This window comes from Ranitomeya variabilis, chromosome 4 (assembly GCF_051348905.1).
Source record: "Ranitomeya variabilis isolate aRanVar5 chromosome 4, aRanVar5.hap1, whole genome shotgun sequence".
In the NCBI taxonomy this organism is placed as follows: Eukaryota; Metazoa; Chordata; class Amphibia; order Anura; family Dendrobatidae; genus Ranitomeya; species Ranitomeya variabilis.
In genome coordinates, this window is record NC_135235.1 from 196887889 (window position 1) to 196909631 (window position 21743).

The 21743-nt window shown below is 44.7% G+C and overlaps 2 protein-coding genes across 2 annotated transcripts; both read right to left on the reverse strand.

The window, feature by feature from the left end:
• Positions 1-11795: 11795 nt before the first annotated feature.
• Positions 11796-13558, reverse strand: LOC143768586 (RAC-beta serine/threonine-protein kinase A-like). The gene is made up of 3 exons (XM_077257226.1): positions 13021-13558; positions 12851-12894; positions 11796-12703 (listed from the first exon to the last, which is right to left on the reverse strand). The coding sequence occupies exons 1-2, from the start codon at positions 13548-13550 to the stop codon at positions 12870-12872; spliced, it is 555 nt and encodes a 184-aa protein (XP_077113341.1). The 5' UTR covers positions 13551-13558; the 3' UTR covers positions 11796-12703; positions 12851-12869.
• Positions 13559-13735: 177 nt separating this feature from the next.
• On the reverse strand, positions 13736-15245 carry LOC143766814 (protein kinase C-like 1). Its single transcript, XM_077254778.1, has 3 exons — positions 15000-15245; positions 13997-14247; positions 13736-13802 (listed from the first exon to the last, which is right to left on the reverse strand). The coding sequence occupies exons 1-3, from the start codon at positions 15243-15245 to the stop codon at positions 13736-13738; spliced, it is 564 nt and encodes a 187-aa protein (XP_077110893.1).
• Between the last annotated feature and the right edge of the window lie 6498 nt (positions 15246-21743).

Genomic DNA, 21743 nt, shown 5'->3' on the forward strand with positions numbered 1-21743 from the left:
GGTGCTGCCGCGGTGGCTCGGCGGTGACAACGGAGGCAAAGGCAGGGGCTGCGGTGCAGAGCTGGGATCTGACAGATGAGGGACGACTTCAGGAGCTGAGGTAACGGGCCTTGTGGTGAGGCAGGACTTAAGCCATTCAGCGCCGTCATCCTCAGCTGCTCTCGCAAGAACCTGTTGCAGGAGGTTCTCCATCTAGACGGGTCTTCTTTCTTCACACGGTACCTCACAATGGATGAAACCTGCCAGTACCTGGCCATAAATATCCCGGCGACAGCAAGGCAACGCACTGATAACCAATTGTCAGTCGTTAAAAGACCGCCAAAACAGCTGATTGGGGCCGGATTTACCCAATAAAATACCAGATATGAATACCAAAAACAACAACTTTGGTTAGCAACCATAAATGGCCAATCAGCTGTAGAGGCTGTGTGGCCATGTGACCCCTCCTATATTCCCTACGTAAAGTAGGGGGGGGCTTCCAGGAGCATAGATGAGAAATGTCTATTGGGAAAAAAAAGGAGCAAAAACGTCAGAAAGAATGAACATATGTAGTGAGAAGTGAACATGACTTGCTACACTTATGATCCATCTTTTCTGCCTTTTCCGCACTGCTTCTGGCTTTACAAGATATGACGTTTAATTCAAACAACAATTATATTAGTTAGGTGTAACCCCCCCAAAAAAAACAACTTGTGTTTTTGTGCCATTGTGTGACAATTATTCGGATATGTGCCCCATAAGGGTACTTTCACACTAGCGTCGTACTCGGCCCGTCGCAGTGCGTTAGGCCGACGTACTGACGCTAGCAGTGAATGCGCCGCACAACGGAGGCAGCGGATGCATTTTTCCAGCGCATCCGCCGCCCCATTGTGAGGTGCGGGGAGGTGGGGGCGGAGTTCCGGCCGTGCATGCGCGGTCGGAAATGGCGGTCCGTCGGCAGCAAAAAACGTTACATGTAACGTTTTTTGCAGCCGACGGTCCGCCACAACACGGCGCAACCGCCGCACGACGGTTGCGAAGTGTGGCAAAGCATCGCAAAGTGACGCTAATGCAAAGCAATGGAGAAAAAACGCATCCTGCAAGCACTTTTGCAGGATGCATTTTTTCTACAAAACGACGCATAGCGACGTGCAGTGCACGATGCTAGTGTGAAAGTAGCCTAAGAGTTACTGTGTCCGCCTCAGGGGTTTCTATATGACTGGTTGGCAGGGATTTTATTGTTACGTTTATTATTCTTTGCTTTTCTTTGTTACACTTTTATTCTCTCTTCTATTTCTTTTATGATGTGTGACTTTGTGCTATATGTGCAGACGGATGAATTGTATCAACTCCAATTCTGTTTTTAAAGTGAAAATATTAAATATTCTATATTCTATACTGTATACAAGGACAATAAATAGTTCGATGTTCCCATTTTAATACAATAAATGTGTCCCTTATGTTTGTACAGGAGCCATTTTAAGGGAACCTGTCAGCAGTTTTTGAGCCTATAAAGAAATGCCAGCACCTTTATGTGCTCCTGTGCTGCATCCCACAGACGTGTCTATCAGCTCCTGACTCCCCCTGCATACCACAAAAATACCATTTGATATGATCCCTGCTCTGTATGTAAATGAGGGTGGTCTGGTACGATGGTCGTCCTCGCTGCGACGTCTGGGTCAGGTTCAGCTGCACATGGGACGAGTAGTGTAGGGGGCTCCCGGGGCAGGGTGGCCCATTTGCACTACAGGTTGCTCAGATAATGTGATCGTTCCATTTTTTACTTATGTAGATTTTGTCTCTCTCTAGTCCTGCACAGGGGCCCTTCACAGTCAGTGTCCGCCCCTGTATATGACAGCACACTGCATGGACATTGAGAACACTAATTACCCCCAGTACTATCCCCTGGCCACAGGGGGGCACCATTTCCGCTTTTACTCCTTCACAGACTCTTGTTGGAGCTTCTATACAGGAGATATATACACTGCTCAAACAAAATAAAGGGAACACTAAAATCCCACATCCTAGATATCACTGAATGAAATATTCCAGTTGTAAATCTTTATTCATTACATAGTGGAATGTGTTGAGAACAATAAAATCTAAAAATGATCAATGGAAATCACAACTAATATCCCACGGAGGTCTGGAGTTGGAATGAACGCTCAAAATCAAAGTGGAAAATGAAGTTGCAGGCTGATCCAACTTCAGTGGAAATGCCTCACGACAAGGAAATGATGCTCAGTAGTGTTTGTGGCCTCCACGTGCCTGTATGATATCCCTACAATGCCTGGACATGCTCCTGATGAGGCGGTTGATGGTCTCTTGAGTGATCTCCTCTCAGACCTGGAGTAAAGCAAGCACAAACTCATGGACTGTCTGTGGATGTTGCGAGACATGATGTCCCAGATGTGTTCAATCGGATTCATGTCTGGGGAATGGGCAGGCCAGTCCACAGCTTCCATGCCTTCATCTTGCAGGAACTGCTGACACACTCCAACCACATGAGGTCTGCCATTGTCCTGCATTAGGAGGAAGCCAGGGCCAACTGCACCAGCATATGGTCTCACAATGGGTCTGACGATCTCATCTCGGTACCTAATGGCTGTCAGGGTACATCTGGTGGGTGCATGGAGGGCTATGCGGCCCTCCAAAGAAATGCCTCCCTACACCATTACTGACCCACTGCCAAACCGGTCATGCTGAAGGATGTTGCAGGCAGCAGATCGCTCGCCACGGTGTCTCCAGACTCTGTCACATCTGTCACATGTGCTCAGTGTGAACCTGCTTTCATCTGTGAAGTGGCGAATTTGAAAATCCTGGTATTCTGTGGCAAATGCCACATGTTCTGCCCGGTGTTGGGCTGTGAGCACAACCCCCATCTGTGGAGTCGGGCACTCAGACCATTCTCATGGAGTCGGTTTCTAACCATTTGTGCGGACACATGTACATTTGTTGCATGCTGGAGGTCATTTTGCAGGGCTCTGGCCGTGCTCCTCCTGTTCCTCCTTGCCTAAAGGCGGAGGTAGCAGTCCTGCTGCTGGGTTGTTGCCCTCCTACAGCCCCCTCCACATCTCCTGGTGTACTGGCCTGTCTCCTGGCAGCACCTCCAGCCTCTGGACACTACACTGATAGACACAGCAAACCTTCTTGCCACAGCTCGCATTGATGTGCCATCCTGGATGAGCTGCACTACCTGAGCCACTTGTGTGGGTTGTAGAGTCTGTCTCCTGCTACCACGAGTGTGAAAGCACAACCATCATTCAAAAGTGACCAAAACATCAGCCAGAAAGCATTGGTACCGAGATGTGGTCTGTGGTCCCCACCTGCAGAACCACTCCTTTATTGAGGGTGTCTTGATAATTGCCAATAATTTCCATCTGTTGTCTATTCCATTTGCACAACAACATGTGAAATTGTTTGTCAATCAGTGCTGCTTCCTAAGTGGACAGTTTGATTTCACAGAAGTTTGATTTACTTGGAGTTAGATTCTGTTGTTAAGTGTTCCCTTTATTTTTATCAGCAGTGTACAATCAGCTGCTTTACATGTGCAGTTATTTCTAGCATGTATCCCCTGGCTTTCCCAACTTATCTCTCCCTGTGTTACTATCACTTACACTTTAGCACTGTATATTTGGATACCCTGACTTGTGCCCTATATTTGCCCACTTTGATGTTGCCATAATATACTTCTTTTTGTATATATTTATTACCTGGCTCTCACTTTTTTTCTACTTTACTTCCTCTTTTAAATAACATCTTTTATTGTATGACTCCTATGATTTAATTTCATCTGATTTCTGATCAGAGAGAAGGTCCTCTGTAAGTCGCGATCTGTAACTGTGCTGTGATCTGTTATATGTTCTGTAGGGCTGGTATCTACCACTGACCATATGGCGGTAATATCAGTGTTGGTCTTTGTATAGAGATTATCTTCAGTAACAGCGCGGTCATCTGCTGAGGTTCTCCTCCACTATTAGGGTGCATCACTCAGTTGTAATCAAGGTTACCTGGTTAGGGGCCCACTCAGAAGTTTCGCCCCCATGAACCAAAACCCTAGCTACACCTCTGGATCTAGGTGCCTAGCGATGCCCCTGATGGCGGCCATATTGGTTGTCAGACTATATTCCCTGATACAGATCACTAGGAAATGACTCAATAACTGCTCCTATCACGTCTGTCGCTGTGGACGGCGCTCTGCAGAGGATTCTCCTTCTTCATGAATGTTCTCTGGAGGATCTGATCACAGGGCGTCCATGATATTGGGTCCTGACTGCAAGTGGGCAGCGTTGTAGCAGATCCACATCCCCCACTGCGCCGCCTCCAGTGTATCCAGTCCAGGCAATGCTCTGTGAGCTGACTAGTTCCCAGCTGCACTGACACACTGTATCAAACCCTCTCCTCTATTATATGACAATTATCTGGTTTAGCAAATCCATTCTTCTCTGTCCTGTTAGGAAATTCTGAGGTAATAGAGGACGGAGCGGCTCAGTGTTCTCATTTATTAGTGGAAATGGAGAAAGGCCCCAACGTCTCCTGCTCCAGACCTGACACTCCCAGGAATCAGAGCAATTAGCTGATTTATCCCCATCTACTATATAATTGTCTAAGGGGTACTTCCATCTTTCTGTCTGTCCTTCTGTCTGTCTTTCTGTCTGTCACGGATATTCATTGGTCGCGGCCTCTGTCTGTCATGGAAATCCAAGTCGCTGATTGGTCGCGGCAAAACTGCCACGACCAATCAGCGACGGGCACAGTCCGGCGGAAAAATGGCCGCTCCTTCCTCCCCGCAGTCAGTGCCCACTCCATAATCCGCTCCACTCAGCGCTCACACAGGGTTAATGGCAGCAGTAACGGACCGCGTTATGCCGCGGTGTAATGCACTCCGTTATCGCTGCTATTAACCCTGTGAGAACAAATTTTTACTATTGATGCTGCCTATGCGGCATCAATAGTTAAAAGATCTAATGTTAAAAATAATTTAAAAAATAAAAAATCGTTATATACTCACCGTCCATCGGCCCCCGGATCAGGAAAAGGCCTTCCCCGCTCCTTGCGACGCTCCGGTGACCGCTCCATGCATGGAAAGGGGAGTCTATATAAATACACAGCAGCCAATCCAAAGCCCACATGTAAACGCTGTAACCACGCCTATTGTGACATCACAAACCCACGTGGGGCCATTATCAGGATGCATAGCACCACTATTAAAGGACAAATGAAGTGCGCAATAGCGGAAGTGCCCATACATAAAAAAGTAGTACCACGTGAAAACTAAGAATAAAGAGTGCTAAATAGTTTCTTAACATAGGCTACACAAAGATATGGCCTCAACGGCTTAAAAGTAATCAAACCTGGAACTAGAGACAAGCGGCGCTGCGCGCACCGCCCACAGTGACATCACCAGATCACATGGAACCGTTACCAGGTAACGCTATACAAAACAGAAACATGCGCGATAAAGAAGTGCCTGTAGTGAGAACCGTGAATTGATTAAAATAGATGCTGGGTAAGACAAGCATCCTAACAATGTAATAGCCGCAGCGCTGATGTACTAAACTCATAAAGAGTAACGGCGCAAACGGCGCTGTGCAGAGCACCTACTGTGATATCACCAAACCACATGGGGCCGTTGCCAGAGCCATAGCAACGCTATGCAAATACCAAGACATGTGCAGTGAATAAAATATACCCTGCCCACGGGAAAATGCCTAAAGTGAGAGCCGTAAATGTATTAATATAAATGCTGGGTAAATACAAGTGTCCTAACAGTGTAATCGCTGCCGCACTGATATGATGAATTCAGGAGAATAGCGGCGCATGCGCTGTCGGACCCACATGCCTGTGGATCCACCCCCGATGGCGATGACAGGCCAGCGCACTGCCCCGAACAACGGGAGAGTGCGCATAGCAGATCCGTTGCCACCAGGAGGAAGACCCGGCCATGAGACCAAGGCGCTTGCGCACCACCTGATAGAAAGTGCAAAGACAACCCTATTACAAAAAACAGAAAATTAGCACAAGGCTAAAGCATCCCGTGAAGGAATAAAGTGCTACATTCATGTACTTAATGCAATAAACCTCAATAGAGGCTATTAAAACTTAATCCGTATAATAACAGGGAATAATATAAGTGAAGCAAAGACCTCAATGGATTAGTTGAAAAATAAAATGAACAAGTGAAAAAAGTGACATGACATATAATACATACAAATAATGATACAAATACATATACAGAAAAGGTGTATGACACAAATTATGATGCATCCTCATGGTGTGAACAAATGTCCTTGATGATAGTCTTGAAAAACGGCTCCTCACCCAGGATATACTTGCACTTGTCACTTTAGGCGGAGATCAATATAGGGCACTTAGCAACAGCTGAAATATGTGGACGGCTAATTTTCACTACTAAAATGCGAAAAATAATAAATAAAGAAACACAATTAGCTTATAGATTAAAACAACACCTTAAAAACCCTAACCCTTAAAATACCGGGTAAGATAGAACGTACAGAACCATTGTACTGAAGTGGACAATAAACAATCAGATGACCAGCACAAAAATACAAGGAAACGATTATAAGGAAAATCACAAAAAGGCCCCGAAACCATGGCTTTCATTTAGTCCCTGTGGAGCCATGGTACCTAGCTTGTAGATCCAGCGACTCTCAGTCTGTGCAAGGAGTCGACTTAAATTACCACCCCGTATCCCCATTGACACCAAATCAATACCCCTTACCACGAGACCTGAGGGATTGCAATTGTGGAATGATTTGAAATGGCGGGCCAAAGTTTTTAACTTAACATCTTTTTCATCATTCTCATCAATAGTTTTTGCCTTTGCAATATCTCTACAATGTTCCCTAATCCGGACTCTAAGTTCGTGGGTGGTGAGACCAATGTAAATCTTCCCACAAGGGCAAGTTGCGTGATATATGACACCCTTAGTAGAGCAATTGATATATTTCCTGATGTCATATTTTTTAGATCCATTGAAATTAGTAAAGGTTTTGGCCTTGATTGTATTCGCACAGGCCTTGCATAGGCCACATGGAAAAAATCCATTGTTAACCCCAGCCTCGCATATACCTTTACTAGGTCTATTGGGATTGTAAAAGCTATGTACTAGGGTGTCAGACAAATTTCTTGATCTCCAGCTGTTACAAGAGGTTTGGCGGGTAAGATTTTTTTCAATATAGGGTCAGTAAATAGTACTTGCCAGTGTTTATCAATTATATCCCTGAACTGTCGCCATTTGTTATGGTAGGTGGTAATCAATCTAACCTGTCCAGAATTCTTATTATTATTGCGATTACTTAGCCCATACAGAAGCTCTTGTCTAGAGCTACCTACTGCTCTCTTGTATCCCCTCCTGATACTTTTTTTACTGTATCCCCTGTCATGAAAGCGTTCCGCTAAGTCCCTTGCCTGGGCTTCAAAGTCCTCCGATTTAGTACAAATCCTCTTTGCCCAAAGGAATTGTCCTACAGGGATACCTCTGATGGTAGATTGTGGATGGGACGAGGTAGCGTGCAGGAGGGAATTCGTAGCTGTAGGCTTTCTGTACAAGTTGGTTTGCAGGCAGCCATTTTGAGCAGTGCTAATACAAAGATCCAAGAATTCGACTTCCCTTCCTGCCTTAAACGTGAGTTTAATGTTGAGTTCATTGTTGTTAAGCTGGGTCATGAAAGTATTCAAATCACTGGTCCATCCCATATAAACCAGATGTCATCAATAAACCTCATCCAGCCCGAAACCGAGCTGGATGAGGATATTGGATTACATACAAAAATGTCACGTTCACCAAGCCCCTAGAAATAAATTGGCGTACGAGGGGGCACAACTGGCCCCCATCGCCGTACCCTGTAATTGCAAATACGTGATACCCTTAAAAATGAAGATGTTGTGCGTAAGGGCATATTCCAATAATTGCATCAACAGGTCCACCATGTCTCCGTCTACATTGCTAGAACTGAGGAAAAATCTAGTAGCACGTAATCCATCTTGGTGACGGATGGAAGTATATAGTGATTCGACATCCGCAGTAACCATTACTGCCGAATGACTAAGATGTATATCCTCAATTCTACGTAATGCCGCATTGGTGTCCTGTATATATGTCGGCAATTCATGTACTAGAGGCTTAAGGTAATGATCTATAATTTTGGTAACAATTTCACATAAACCCCCTCCCCTTGAGATAATTGGTCTCCCAGGGGGGTCCACTGGATCTTTATGGACCTTTGGTATAAGGTACAGGGTTGGAAGTCGTGGATGCATATCTTTGATAGTTTCAAGAAATTTTTTTGGGATAATACCCTGAATGAATGCATCCTCCAAAATAGTGACAAGTTCATCTTGAAAGCCAAGCATTGGATTACCATAGAGCCGTCAATAGCACTTTTTATCATTTAGCAGCTTCATGGCCTGTTTCTCATACATCGTGTTTGGCCAAATCACGATGTTTCCGCCCTTATCGGAGGGTTTGAACACAACATCGGTGAGACTAGATAGGATATTAATCGCTTCCCGCTCGTCTCTGCTGCAGTTAGAGTTGCCATAGCCACTCTGAATTAGATCTTCAATGTCAGCAGTGACTAGCTTAGTGAATACATCTACTGCCGAGCAGATACCGAGGGAAGGAAAATTCTTAGATTTGCCCAATAGGGAAATAGGAAACTTCTGGCTCACCGATGCATTGCTCTCCTCCTCCAGGGCCTCAAGGTTAGCCAATGCTTCTCTTTCATGATCCAGTGGAAAAAGATCGTCAAATTCGGACCTGTGATGCATCCTTTGTAAAACCATCTTCCTAGAGAACAGATGGAGATCCTTGATGGCTACGAAGGGATCTAAATAACGGGAAGGAGAAAATGTTAATCCCTTGGCAAGTACCTTGTTTTGAGTCTCGGTAAGGCAATGATCAGAAAGATTTATAACCTTAAACTTATCGTCTCTGGGCCTGGGAGTCCTAGAGAAGATATCAGCTTGTTTTTTATATTCGTTTTTTCGTGCCCCTTGTCTCGTGGTCATATTAGAACCAATGCTGCTGCCGGTAATGCTAATGTCTGATGTGGATGACATGGAGCTAATAGATGGTTGGCGGTGTCTAGTGGACTCATTGTTCTTTTTCCATTGCCATCTATATATTTTCTTTTCTTCATAGTCTCTAATGTCACGCTGGTATTTTTTGTACTTCCTCTGACAAATTTCATTCTCCCATTTATCCAAATCATGACTGAAATCACCTGACCAAGCCTCCAGCGTTTCTTTGGAGATATCTTTCTTCATCGATTCCTCTAATTTTTCCAACTCAATTTCAATTTCAGATATTGCTTGCACATTACTCTCAATTATGATTTTTAAAAATTCAAGGGAGCAAGATGTGGCTGCACTAGACCAACGTTTAATTAATTTTTCATCCCTTAGATCAAATGTAGGGAACAATTGTACCCGTAAGCCTCTCGGTATAATCTCCTGATCTACATAATTCTGTAGAGCTGTTCTTGTCCACCAAAATCTTGTTTTTTTGTACATGGCGTTCTTGTACTTATGAAACATTTCCTTATCCGATATAGATGAATCAGCATTCGATACGGAGGCATTGACATTAAATAAATTAGTAGCTTTCTTACGCCAAGCAGATTCTCTGGCTTTGTAATCCATTATGCTAAAGCGGACTGTCTGTCTTAAAACAGAAATACAATATGTATACATATTAGTCCCAAAACAATATGCGTGAACACATTCAAGATAACATAAATGCAAAAAAGGCCTGCTAATAAATTAAACAGACCACCAGAATGTATAGTTCAAAGTTTAAGAAAATGAAACCACGGCCAAAGTAAGTGTTTTACCTGAGCGCCGTTTCGCCTTTCGGCTTCTTCCAAATCAGGAGGGGCCTCCTGATTTGGAAGAAGCCGAAAGGCGAAACGGCGCTCGTCGGGCACAGGAGGTGACCGGACTTCCCAGTTTATCTGCACCCACTCTCATCTACCATCAGGTAAAACACTTACTTTGGCCGTGGTTTCATTTGTGTTTTCCTCCGTCCTCTTGCGAGGCTGTCTCACCTAGGAATACATTTCTTTTTCATACTGCCACCTAGCGGCCAATTCTTTTTATGGTTCTACCATGATGCTCCTTCTATGTACAGCAATTCATGCTATTAGCAAATACCATCTCTCTCCATTACTATTCCAAATCTATTTAGAGCCATTTTTCATTATTAATATTATTTTTTTCTGATGTACTAGATTTAGCTGGGTGCACAGATATATTACCATCCGCTTATTATTCAGGTATACCCTTATTTAAATCATTAGACCGCTATGTGGTATTTCTAAAGAGACGCTGATTCCGTCCATCCACATAGACTGGTCTTTATTTTCCTTTTTACTTCATAGGGTTACTGATCAAAGCACTTTAATACGTCACACGTATATTCAATCTATAACTATACATCATAACTGGGAATTTGTGGGTCACCCCCTGTTTGTATTTTGGAGGTCCTTCCCCTACATTATCCTGTCTTTTTATTAAAAAATTGTAAATCTTTTAAAACTATATGTTAATAAAGCTTTCTTTTTATTACTGTTTCTTAACGTGTCACTTCATACCTCGAATAGGTAATTTAAATTATGCATGGTTTTTAATAATGTTGTACCAATAAAGATTTTCTTAAACTTTGAACTATACATTCTGGTGGTCTGTTTAATTTAATTTATTAGCAGGCCTTTTTTGCATTTTTGTGGTTTGTTATATACTACATGGCCGGCCGCGAACAATCAGCGACAGGTGCAGTCTGGCTGCGAATTGGCGTGGGATTTGAACCACGCTTCGCTAATTGGTCGTGGCCGGCCGAATCCTATGTATTCAATGTATTATTCTAAAATCTTCATAAATAAACTACATACATATTCTAGAATACCCGATGCGTTAGAATCTACCATCTAGTAGGATATAACAATATCGGGGCTCATCGAGCTTTATCTCATGTGTGACAGTGATCCCCAAACTCCAGTCCTCACGGCCCCAACACATCATGGTGTCAGGATTTCCTTCATTTTGCATCGGGGATGGAATTATTATCGAGGCCTCAGAAGCTGCCGCAGGTTCTCTCCCCCCGAGAAATACGAAGGAAATCCTGACACCATGATGTGTTGGGGCCGTGAGGCCTGGAGTGTGGGGGACACTGCTGTATGCGCCCACAAGACATAGGGGGCAGTATAATAATGACTACATGGCCGAGCAATGGAGTAAAGACAACACAAAGGTATAGGGGTAAAAAGAAGATTTTATTTATAAAATGAGCATATTATATATTATATATCATGTATATGTGTAAATTATTAATCTATCAGACTAAACCTATTTATGGGCCGTGTTGATCCAGAGGAAGGCGAAAACCCCCTGTGAGGAATCGGCCAATTATCCTCATATCAGGGGGGAAAATTCCTTCCTGACCCCAAATAAAGTATGGCGGTCAAAATAAATCCCAGGATCAAGGGCTGATACCGAACAGATGAGATTAAAGTAAAAAAAAAAGGTATATTATTTTTTTTTAACTAACTTACTGCATATATATATATATATATATATATATATATATATATATTAATTAACATGTTTGCACTAATGTATGTCTATATTTGGCTTAGCTAACATTTTTTTTAACTAATAAATATTTTGTTATTAATTATTATTATTCTTTATTTTAATGTTGCTAATTTTGTACCTTTTTTCTTATGTTCTGAAAGTGTGCACTTACTTATTAACCTATACAATAAATTTATTTATTTATGTATTTATCAGCCGTGTTGATCCAGAGGAAGGCGAAAACCCCCTGTGAGGAATAAGCCAATTATCCTCATATCAGGGGGGAAAATTCCTTCCTGACCCCAAATATGGCGATCAGAATGAATCCCAAGATCAAAGGCCGATACCTAACCTGTGTAATGTACCTAACCTGTGTAATGTACCTAACGTGTGTAATGTAACTGTATTGTGAAAAAATATATTTTATTTACTTGGTCTAATTATTGTTTATATTCGTAGGATCTATTTTTTATGTTAAACTGAGATATTTTTAATTTTATTTTATTGTAACTTTTTTCTTATGCTACTAGTGTGTGATTCTACTTATTAATCTTTTATTCTAAACCTATTTAAGGCCGTGTAGATCCAGAGGAAGGCGAAAACCCCCTATGAGGAATGGGCCAATTGTCCTCATATTAGGGGGAAAAATTCCTTCCTGACCCCAAATATGGCGATCAGATTAAATCCCAGGATCAGAAGCCGATCTATGTCCTACATCTATGTGCTGATGTACTGTGCTATGTGTGTGCCTGTACTGATGATGTAGTGTGGGTGATGTGTGATGGGTGCGATACTTACCAGGCCTGTGCTAAGGTGAGTTCAGGGATAATGGCCGCTCCTTACATGCTGCTGCTCAGTGGCCCCAGGACTGAAAGGTGCGACTATTGTTCCTGAACTCACCAGATGGAAACTTAGCACAGGCCGCTCCTGGGGTAGAAGATCTTCGGGCTGGAGGGATGTTAGATGCCAGCCCAGGAGGTCAGGGGCCTGGGGCAGCAATGGCAGTGGTCCGGCATGAAGATGGTATAGAGAGATAATGTTGATGGGCAGCCGAGGTGACGTACAGCAGCAGAGATGTGAGGCACGGGTCAGGAGGCATGAAGTTCTGGGCAGTTGGCACGGGATCATCCTGCAAGACATAAGACAGTAAATCTTCTATCTACCGGATCTTCTGTTATATTAGGGGAATGGTCTTTATAATGAACCATTCCGCTATATAACATCAGATGCAATGTACTGACATAATAGGTGTCCTGTGTGTACATCGGTCACTCACCAGATGGTCGTGGATTCTTTCACAGTCCAGATCTTTTCATCCACCTAAGAAAAATAGAAACATAAAGTCACTGTCAGAAAAAGTGAAAAAAGGCAAGATGGATGATGATGATTATCATAGTGGGAGAACAGCACCCGATGAGTGTTATCCCCAGAGGAGGAGATACTTACTGGGCCCAGCTTGGTGACCCGTACGTAAATCCGGCCACGGAGTGAAGGACTGTATGCTCCGGCCACTGCAGAAGGTGGTTCTCCAGAACTGGCCTGAATGGTGTAAATGGTGGCTCTACTCTCCTTTCCTCCAGATCCTCCCAGCCAATGGTGGTAAAGAATCGATGTTCTCGGATGTTCCCACTCACACCCAGGCGTGTCTGAGGGTCTTTGCGCAGCAGCTTCTTGATGAGATGTTTCACGTCAGCATCAAGCCAAGTTGGAAATTTTGGCTTCCCGTTGATGATGGCTTTGAAAGCCATTTGCTTGATAGGGCCGTTGTAAAATGGGTATCGTCCTGCTGCCATCCTGGACACCACGATCCCCAGGCTCCACCAGTCCACTGCTGCGCCGTATCGTTTTCTACGATGCACCTCAGGGGCCATGTAATGGAAAGTGCCCGTCACTCCAGAGATGTTTTTGGAGGAGGTGACGCCATCTTGGGCAACCCCAAGGTCGATGATACGGATGTGGCCATCTGCATCCAACATGATGTTATGCGGCTTTATGTCTCTGCAATGAAAGAAGAAAACAAAATAAGAAATCTGTCCAGTGATACAAGAGATGGAAAATGGGTCACTACAAAATACGGCAGAATAGGCGGCAGGACACCAGGAAAGCCGGGGGCCATATCTACAACACGTAAAGGGGACAGAGAGAAGGAGAAAAGTTCTGCTTACCGGTGGACGATGTTGTGTCCGTGGAGGAACTGGAGGCCACATACCATCTCTGCTGTGTAGAATCTGATGGAATGAACAGAGTGCAGAATCAATGTCATGAAATCCTTCTCTGGCAATCCCCAAATACCATGGCACCCCACCTCCTGCTTCTAGCACCCTAAATATATGCCCTGCCAGTGCTCCCCTAGCTGCACCCCGACCTCAGGTTTTTTCCCTTTCTCTTAGTTCTCTTTTAAGTACATTTTACCCTTTCTCACCTCACATTGCCAATGTTCAGGCAGCCGCACATCCTGATCAAATCCTCCAGGCTGCCACCGGACAGGTACTCCATGATGAAATATGCCCTGTGCTGAGACTGGTGTGCGGCATAGAGGTGGCATAGGAATGGGCAGTCTCTGGCCGCCAGGAGTGTCCGCCGCTCTCTCAAGATGGTGTCCTCATTGTCCCTTTTGGTGATCATTTTGACGGCCACGTTGATGTTACTGCCGGGGACAGATGCCAGGACCACCTGAAAAACACAAATGGAGAATACTTAGAAGGTGTCTGCATTTTATAGTGCACAAGGCACATGTGAAAACTGAGTGGTCGCTTAGTCTGCTGGTGACCAGGACCATGTAGAGGAGCAGATCTATCTATCAGCACAATGCACTGCCTGCTCCATCAATGTGCTATGGTGAGGTCTTAATGAATATTCGTCATTTCTATCTGATAAATCAATAATACACATGAAAATAAACAATTTTGTAATACATTTTATTGCTTCTTTCTCTGCCAGGACTGATTTTCAATTTTCAAACTTCTCTATTTCCATATAAAATCTACATTCAATAAAGACAGACTGTTACATTACTGAGAGGAGATGACAGTTGGTGCTGATAATATTCTATGTAAGAGGGATGGGGGAGGAGGAGGGAGGAGTTTTGCATTTATCTCCTCCCTCCCCTGTACATAGCGTACTATCAGCACCAACTGTCATGATTTAATTTGGCATTAGTTTGATTCAAATATCCTTGTCTATCTAGATTCATTAAAAATACAGAGAAAAACAACAATGTCCCCTGCCCTCTACAGATGTGACCCCTGAGTTCTATCCTCCAGTATACAAGAATACCAGGTTATAGCAGCACTAGCCCTAACTATCTCACAGAAGGACACTACAATGAGCAATAACAAAGCAAGACATGGCTAATAACAGTGAACAATACATGGCGATATAATAAAAACAGCTTTCAAATAAATAAAAAAATATGTAGGCCTTACTTTGCCAAAGGCGCCTCTACCTAGGACCTGGTGGATGTTGAAGCGGCTGATGTTAAGCCTGGCATAGGGGCCGGATGATCCAGGGTCTCCGCTGCATCCAGGTGTTGGCTCCTCCAATCCGCTGTTGTCTCGCCTCCTTTTCTTCTTGAATCCGGTCACGCTGTCCTCTTCTCTCTTTCTCTTCTCCTCGCTCCTCTTCTTTTCGCTCCTCCTCTTGCTCACTTCTCCTCGTCCAGTAGTCGCCATTCTCAGTAATCTCTTCCCGCCTGTAGACCTTGGTCCAATCACTTCAGCCAACAGTTGAAAGTAAACGGCAGTTGGTCGTGTGCAGGTGACCAGAGGTCAGAGGTGACGGAACCCTCATGTGGCTCCTGCCAGGCAGCGGCTCCTGGCCCTGCTCTGCCCTATACACTGTGATGTGGGCATCATGGGTGACAGTTTAGGGTCCAGAGGAACGGCACAGAACTTCATGGTGACTGTTAGTGTTTTTCTTAAATATATTCCCATATACATCAGGAATAATAAAATAATATTATATAAAAAATAATACTATGAATTTACTGGCTCTTCCCTTTCCTATGTAATCCTTCTTTCCTTTCTATTGTAGAATTTTTTCTTCTTTATGTCTCACTATAAGATGCCACTTTTTATATGCCGTAGTTATAGATTATTTTTCTATAGCATTATATACTGTGTGCACAATTATTAGGCAATTTGGATTTTTGGTGATTAATTCTATGGTTGATATCTACGAACTCATATTGACCTAGAGAATCATAATGGCAGGTCAGTTTTATCATTTAATGAACATGGGGAAAAAAAAACTGTTGTGGAATTACATTTTATTTTGCTATTTAACCACGCTCTGATTTTTTCCTATTTTCTAGTACACTATATGGTAAATCCAATAGTGTCATTCAAAAGTACAATTCATCCCACAAAAAACAAGACCTCACATGACCATTTTGACAGAAAAGTTAAAAAGTTATGTCTCTGGGAAGAAGGAGAGCAATAAATGAGAACTCAAAAATGGAAAAACCCAAGGTGGTAAAGGGTTAATAAATGTAAAATCTGAATCCAAACAACCCCGAGGATAGGAAGAAAAAAAAAAGGGAACAACGCCGCGCACAATCTAAGTGCAGTAGAAACTAGGTGTAAGTTGCACGCTTACAGTATATAATTTCACTCACCTAGTCAAAGATGAAAAAGAAGCATTGAAAGGGGATCCGACAGGAATCCAAGGGGAACGGTCTGCAGCTCGGCCGACTGGGCACACGGAAAAGGCCCTCAGACATCCGTGGTAAAGCCATAGAGAGCAAGGAAAATCCCAGTATGTAGCCGGCATTCCCATATGGAGATTCTCATAGATGTTATATATAAATATCTGCTTTATTGAGGTAGTAAAAAATTACAGGACAACGAGTTTCGACTGGGTCATGTCGACCATGTAAATTTTTCTTTTGTATCCACCAAAGGTGGATGAGCATAGAGCAACTGGGTGAGCTGGAAATAACTTTCTATAACTAAATAAAATATATATAATTTCCATCTGAATTGTTTATTTTCATCTGTTAAAATAAGAATCATAATGGAACAACTCAATATGTACAAAATATATTTTTGAGGTTTCAAAAATAATATCAGTGACCAATGTAGTAATATAGCCGCCCTGCTATTCAATAAGAGTCATAAGATCAATCAATGGAGCCTGTCAGTTTCTTAATCTGTTGACGATCAACTTCACGGGCAGCACCAACCACAGCCGCCCAGACACTTATAATACAGGAGTGGTTATCCTTCCTGTGCATCTTCTATTTAAGAAGGGCCCACAAGTTCTCAGTAGGGTTTATTTAGTTCAAGTGAAGAAGGGGCAGTGTCATTATTCTTTAAGGTCTTTAGTGGCACCAAGCAGTGGAGACTTCGATGGTGTAATGGAGCATTGTCCTGCAGAAGTATCATGGTTTTCTTGAAAGATGCAGACTTTTCCTGTACCACTGCTTGTAGAAAGTGTTTTCTGAAAACTGGCAGTAGGTTTGGGAGTTTATTTTGAGTCCATATTCTAACCGAAAAGGTCCAACTAGCTCCTCTTTAATAAAACCAGTCCAGAGGAGTGCCCACCTCTACCTTGCCACCTGATGAAGACAGTTTACCATCGAAACGCGTTATGGGCTTAAGAAATTACTACCTTGTCCTTGTGTTCTTTGCGCTCCTTTTAACCGTTTTCTACATTGTCCCACCTCTACCTTGCTGAGTCGAAGTGGAGGTCTGTGCCCGTTACTGATCCAGTCACGGTCCAACCATCTTGTCCATCAAGAGTCACTCATCTCATCAGTCCTTAGAACCTTTGTACAATCTGTCTTCAGTTATTTCTTGACCCAGTCTTGACGTTTCCCTTTCTGTGTCTTGCTCAGTTTTGGTCGGGCTCAGCCTTCCTTACCTTGGCCATGTCTCTGAGCAGTGAACACCCTGTACCTCTGGGCTCCAGGGAGGTTGCAGATCTGGAACATGACAGCACTGGAGGATAATGGGGAGCAGGACGCTTCACACATGATTCTTCTCAAATCTTTGTCAGTTAATGTGAGTCTTTTCTTCTCCACACGTATTTTGTGACCCGTTGACTATTGGCAACAAAACTTTTGCTAGTTCTGTGATGGCACCCCAATAACTTAGCAATTTCAGCAGTGCGGCTCCCTGTGTAAGACCGGTTTCACACGTCAGTGGCTCCGGTACGTGTGGTGACAGTTTCCTCATGTACCGGAGACACTGACTCATGTAGACACATTAAAATAAATGTGTCTCTGCACATGTCAGCGTGTTTTCATGGACCGTGTGTCCGTTTGCAAAACACGGAGACATGTCAGTGTTCGTGGGAGCGCACGGATCACACGGACCCATTAAAGTCAATGAGTCCGTGTAAACACGTACCGCACACAGATGCTGTCCGTGTGCCGCCCGTGTGCCCACTGAGGACCACACAGACCGTGCAGGAGACAGCGCTAGAGTTAAGCGCTGTCCCCCCTGCGTGTGGTGCTGAAGCCGGCATTCATTCGTTCTCCCCAGCAGCGTTCGCTGGAGAGAAGAAATGACAAGTCAAGGTTTTTGGCTTTTTTTTGTGTTTAAAATAAAGTTCGTGGTCACCTCCCGCCTCCCACCCCCTGTGCGCCCGCCCACTTGCACTAAAATACTCACTTAGCTCCCGCGATGCTTCCTCTCAGCGTCGGCAGCCTGTCCTGTGTGAGCGGTCACTTGGTGCCACTCATTACGGTGATGAATATGCGGCTCCACCTCCCATAGGGGTGGAGCCGCATATTCATCTCTGTAATGAGCGGCACCACGTGACCGCTCACACAGGACAAGCTGCCGGTGCTGAGAGGAAGCATCGCGGGAGCTGGGTGAGTATTTTAGTGCAAGTGGGCGAGCGCACAGGGGGTGGGAGGCGGGAGGTGACCACAAACTTTATTTTAAACACAAAAAAACCCTTGATTTGTCATTCCTTCTCTCCAGCGAACATTGCTGGGGAGAAGGAATGAATGCCGGCTTCAGCACCACACGCAGGGGGACAGCGCTTAAATCTAGCGCTGTCTCCTGCACGGTCCGTGTGGTCCTCAGTCAGCACACGGGCAGCACACGGCTGCCGCACGTGTGCCACACTGATGTGCTACGTGAGCACACGGACACGGATAACTCAGGTACCGATTTTTCCGGTACCGGAATTATCTGGACGTGTGAGACTGGCCTAAGACTTAACAATTTTTTTCTTTTCAGAGTCACTTAAGTCTCTGTTTTTAGCCCATTTTGCCTGAGGACAACAAGCTGCCTAATAATTCTTCACACCTTGGTAAAGAGCATCGTATCCTTAATCCGCACCCCCTCATTATACAAATACACATCACCTGAGCAGTGGTTCTCCTTATTTTGGTGCAGGGTAAACCTGCATTTATTATCATTGTTTGGATGTTTCTTTTAAATATCCCAAAACTTGCAAATGTTCCTATTGGAGAGTGGCTTTGTGATTCTGCCTTACAAATGGAGCCAAAGTTGTTACTGCAAGAGCTTTGCATGTAATTTGTGAATTAATAGTTCATATTTATAGAGAGATGGCTTTCAGTACATGAATATCTTTATATGGTCAACTTCAGCCCTAAATAGACTGAATGACCAAACGCCATTAATCCTTTCCCACCATTGGATGTACTGGTGGCATATGTTGGGAGCTGGCTCAGGAGATGAACCTGCTCTGTACTCTGCAGGTGTCGTCTGTGTAATACAGTCACCACCTGTGCGAACAACAGCACCCAGAGCTAGGCTAGTCTGCTGATGTGACCATCTAAATGTCGCTGGTACTCTCACACAGCTGTAGGAAATATAACTTCCATTGCGCAATCATTCAGGTGCCCATTGCACCCCATCCCAAATGATCACAGGTTCAGGTCCTGAGGAGGCACTGAAAATAATGAAAGTTTAATAAAAAGTGCAAGAAAAATGCTAAAGAGCAATCATTTTATCATTTATATTTTTATTACCATGTCCCCAAAAGAAATGAAATTAAAATTAAAAAAGACACTTCAACCCATACATTAAATGTTAGAATTGCCATTTTTCTGCCTCACCAACATCTCAAAAAAAGTGATCAAAATGGTGTGAAACTACAGGAATGCACAAAAAATAAGCTGTCACATGGCTTCAATGGTTATAGATCACAAAAAATAGCACCACAAACCACTTAATTTTTATAACCTTCTGTTTTTTTTTTTTTTTTTTTAATTCACTAAAAACCTTCCCAATATTGTCAGGTTATCATTAAACATCATAAACGCCGCAAAAACAAAACCCAAAATGGAGTCATGAATTTGTTGACTTTTTGTTTTTTTCCCACCATTATTTCACCCTACTGTAACCCTATAATGACCGCCAATATGCTGTCATGATCCAGACCAGGTTTTGAGTCCTGTCTCCCTTTTTCCTGGTCTGATCAGGTCAGGGTTTAACTTTTCTCAGCCTCAGTCTGGTCACAGGTTTGCTATTTAGCCCTGCTGTGTCCTGCAGATCATGTCAGTTATAGTTTCTGCCTAGTGCTGCTGTAGCTGGCTCTGATTGCTCCGATTTGTCCTGCTGCGTTTGCTTTCTGAACCCGTGTCTCTGTTTTCCCCTGTTCCCGTCTTGACTCAGTGTTTCCCTTTAGTGTGCAGACTCCCTGGTTTGACTTGACATGTATCCTGTCTTGTTTCTGTACTTTGCCTTTTGGCCTATCCGCTCCTGACCGTTACTGACCCCCTGGCTTGTCTCTGACTGCGAGTTTGCTTATTCCTTTGGTACTGCGCTACAGTCTAGGATTTGACCCGATTTGTTTTTGGGACACTGCGGCTTACACCGCTGTCCCCTGACTGCTGCGCCTTCCCCCTGTGTTAAAAGCAGATCTCCCATTTAGTGAGGCCAAATGGGATATGGGTTAACTCCCTGTAGAGGGGGCGGGGCTTATCCTCTGCTTCTGGCACCCGGAAGTGCTGATAGCACATCCGATCCCTGGACCCGGACCTGTTGGGCTGCCGGATCATGGACCCGCTGGAGCATGCGGTGAGGGATATGATTGGCAGGGAAGGAAGCGCTTGGTTAGCAGCTTTGCTGACTAGGAGCGACTCCTTCCCTGTTATGGTGCAGGCGATGCCGCCGGAGGGTCGGCGCTCTCGCAGAGCCACCCGGCCTCCGGCACGGCTGAGCCCGCCATTATATTCAAAGAAGAGCGCGCGCAATTCGCGTGCGCGCGCTTCTTCTGATTCGGGCGCCAGGGGCAGTAGTACGGCGGGAAGCAGCGTCGTACCTCAGGTGGGGGAGGCTCAGGGATCGGCGCTGCGTGACACGTGCATTAGCACAGCCCCTGCTGCCCCAGTGACAGGAAGAAGGAGTGCAGGTCTGCAAGTGCCAGCGTTATTACCTGGCTCTGCAATCTTACTTAGTAACAGCATGGGGGGAGCCCAGGGAACGTCTGCTTCCTCACAGGATGCAGGCTCTGCAGAAAAGGAGACTGAGGCTCCGCAGGGGGGCATTCCACCACTTTCTAGGAACATGGGGGAAGTTATGGCCAATACTGACAGGAGCAGGGATACGGCAGCCCCAGTGCACCATAATGTGGGTTCACCTCACATAATATCAGCGCCCGGACAGCATAGCGCATACTCCCAGTCTAGTATAGGAGGAGAGTCGCAGTTTCCATCCTACCCACTCATCTTTAGTACCCCGTATTCGCAAATACCGGGTGGGCATTTAGCTCCCTCTCAGGCGGCGGAAGCCGAACATCAGAACGCCCCAGCGTCGCTATCGCTGATGGCAACCGGTGTTCGTCCCCCAATTCAGGGTCAACTCTGGATAACAGACAGAGTGCGGGTATCCGCTCCGCGCGCAGATCATCATCGTCATCATCGTCATCCCCCAGAGGGCACCGCAGGAATAGACATAGGAAGTGCGGTCGTTCTGACAGCAAGCGGCGTTCGTATCGATCCAGGTCCAGCCGGCGCAGTAGGCGTTCTAGAGCGTCGCGTTGGCGCTCGCCTTCGTCATCAGGCAATTCTTCAAGCAGGTCACACAGGCAGGAGTCTTCTCGTCGTAGGTCCATACATCGCACGGAGCGTCAAGGTTCGATGAATCCCGTGGCACGGGACACAAGCCGTTCGGAGGTTGGTGCACCAATTGGTGAGTACCCTTTGTTGGGGCTTGGGGGGGGAGAGAACCAACACCATCCTTTCAGAC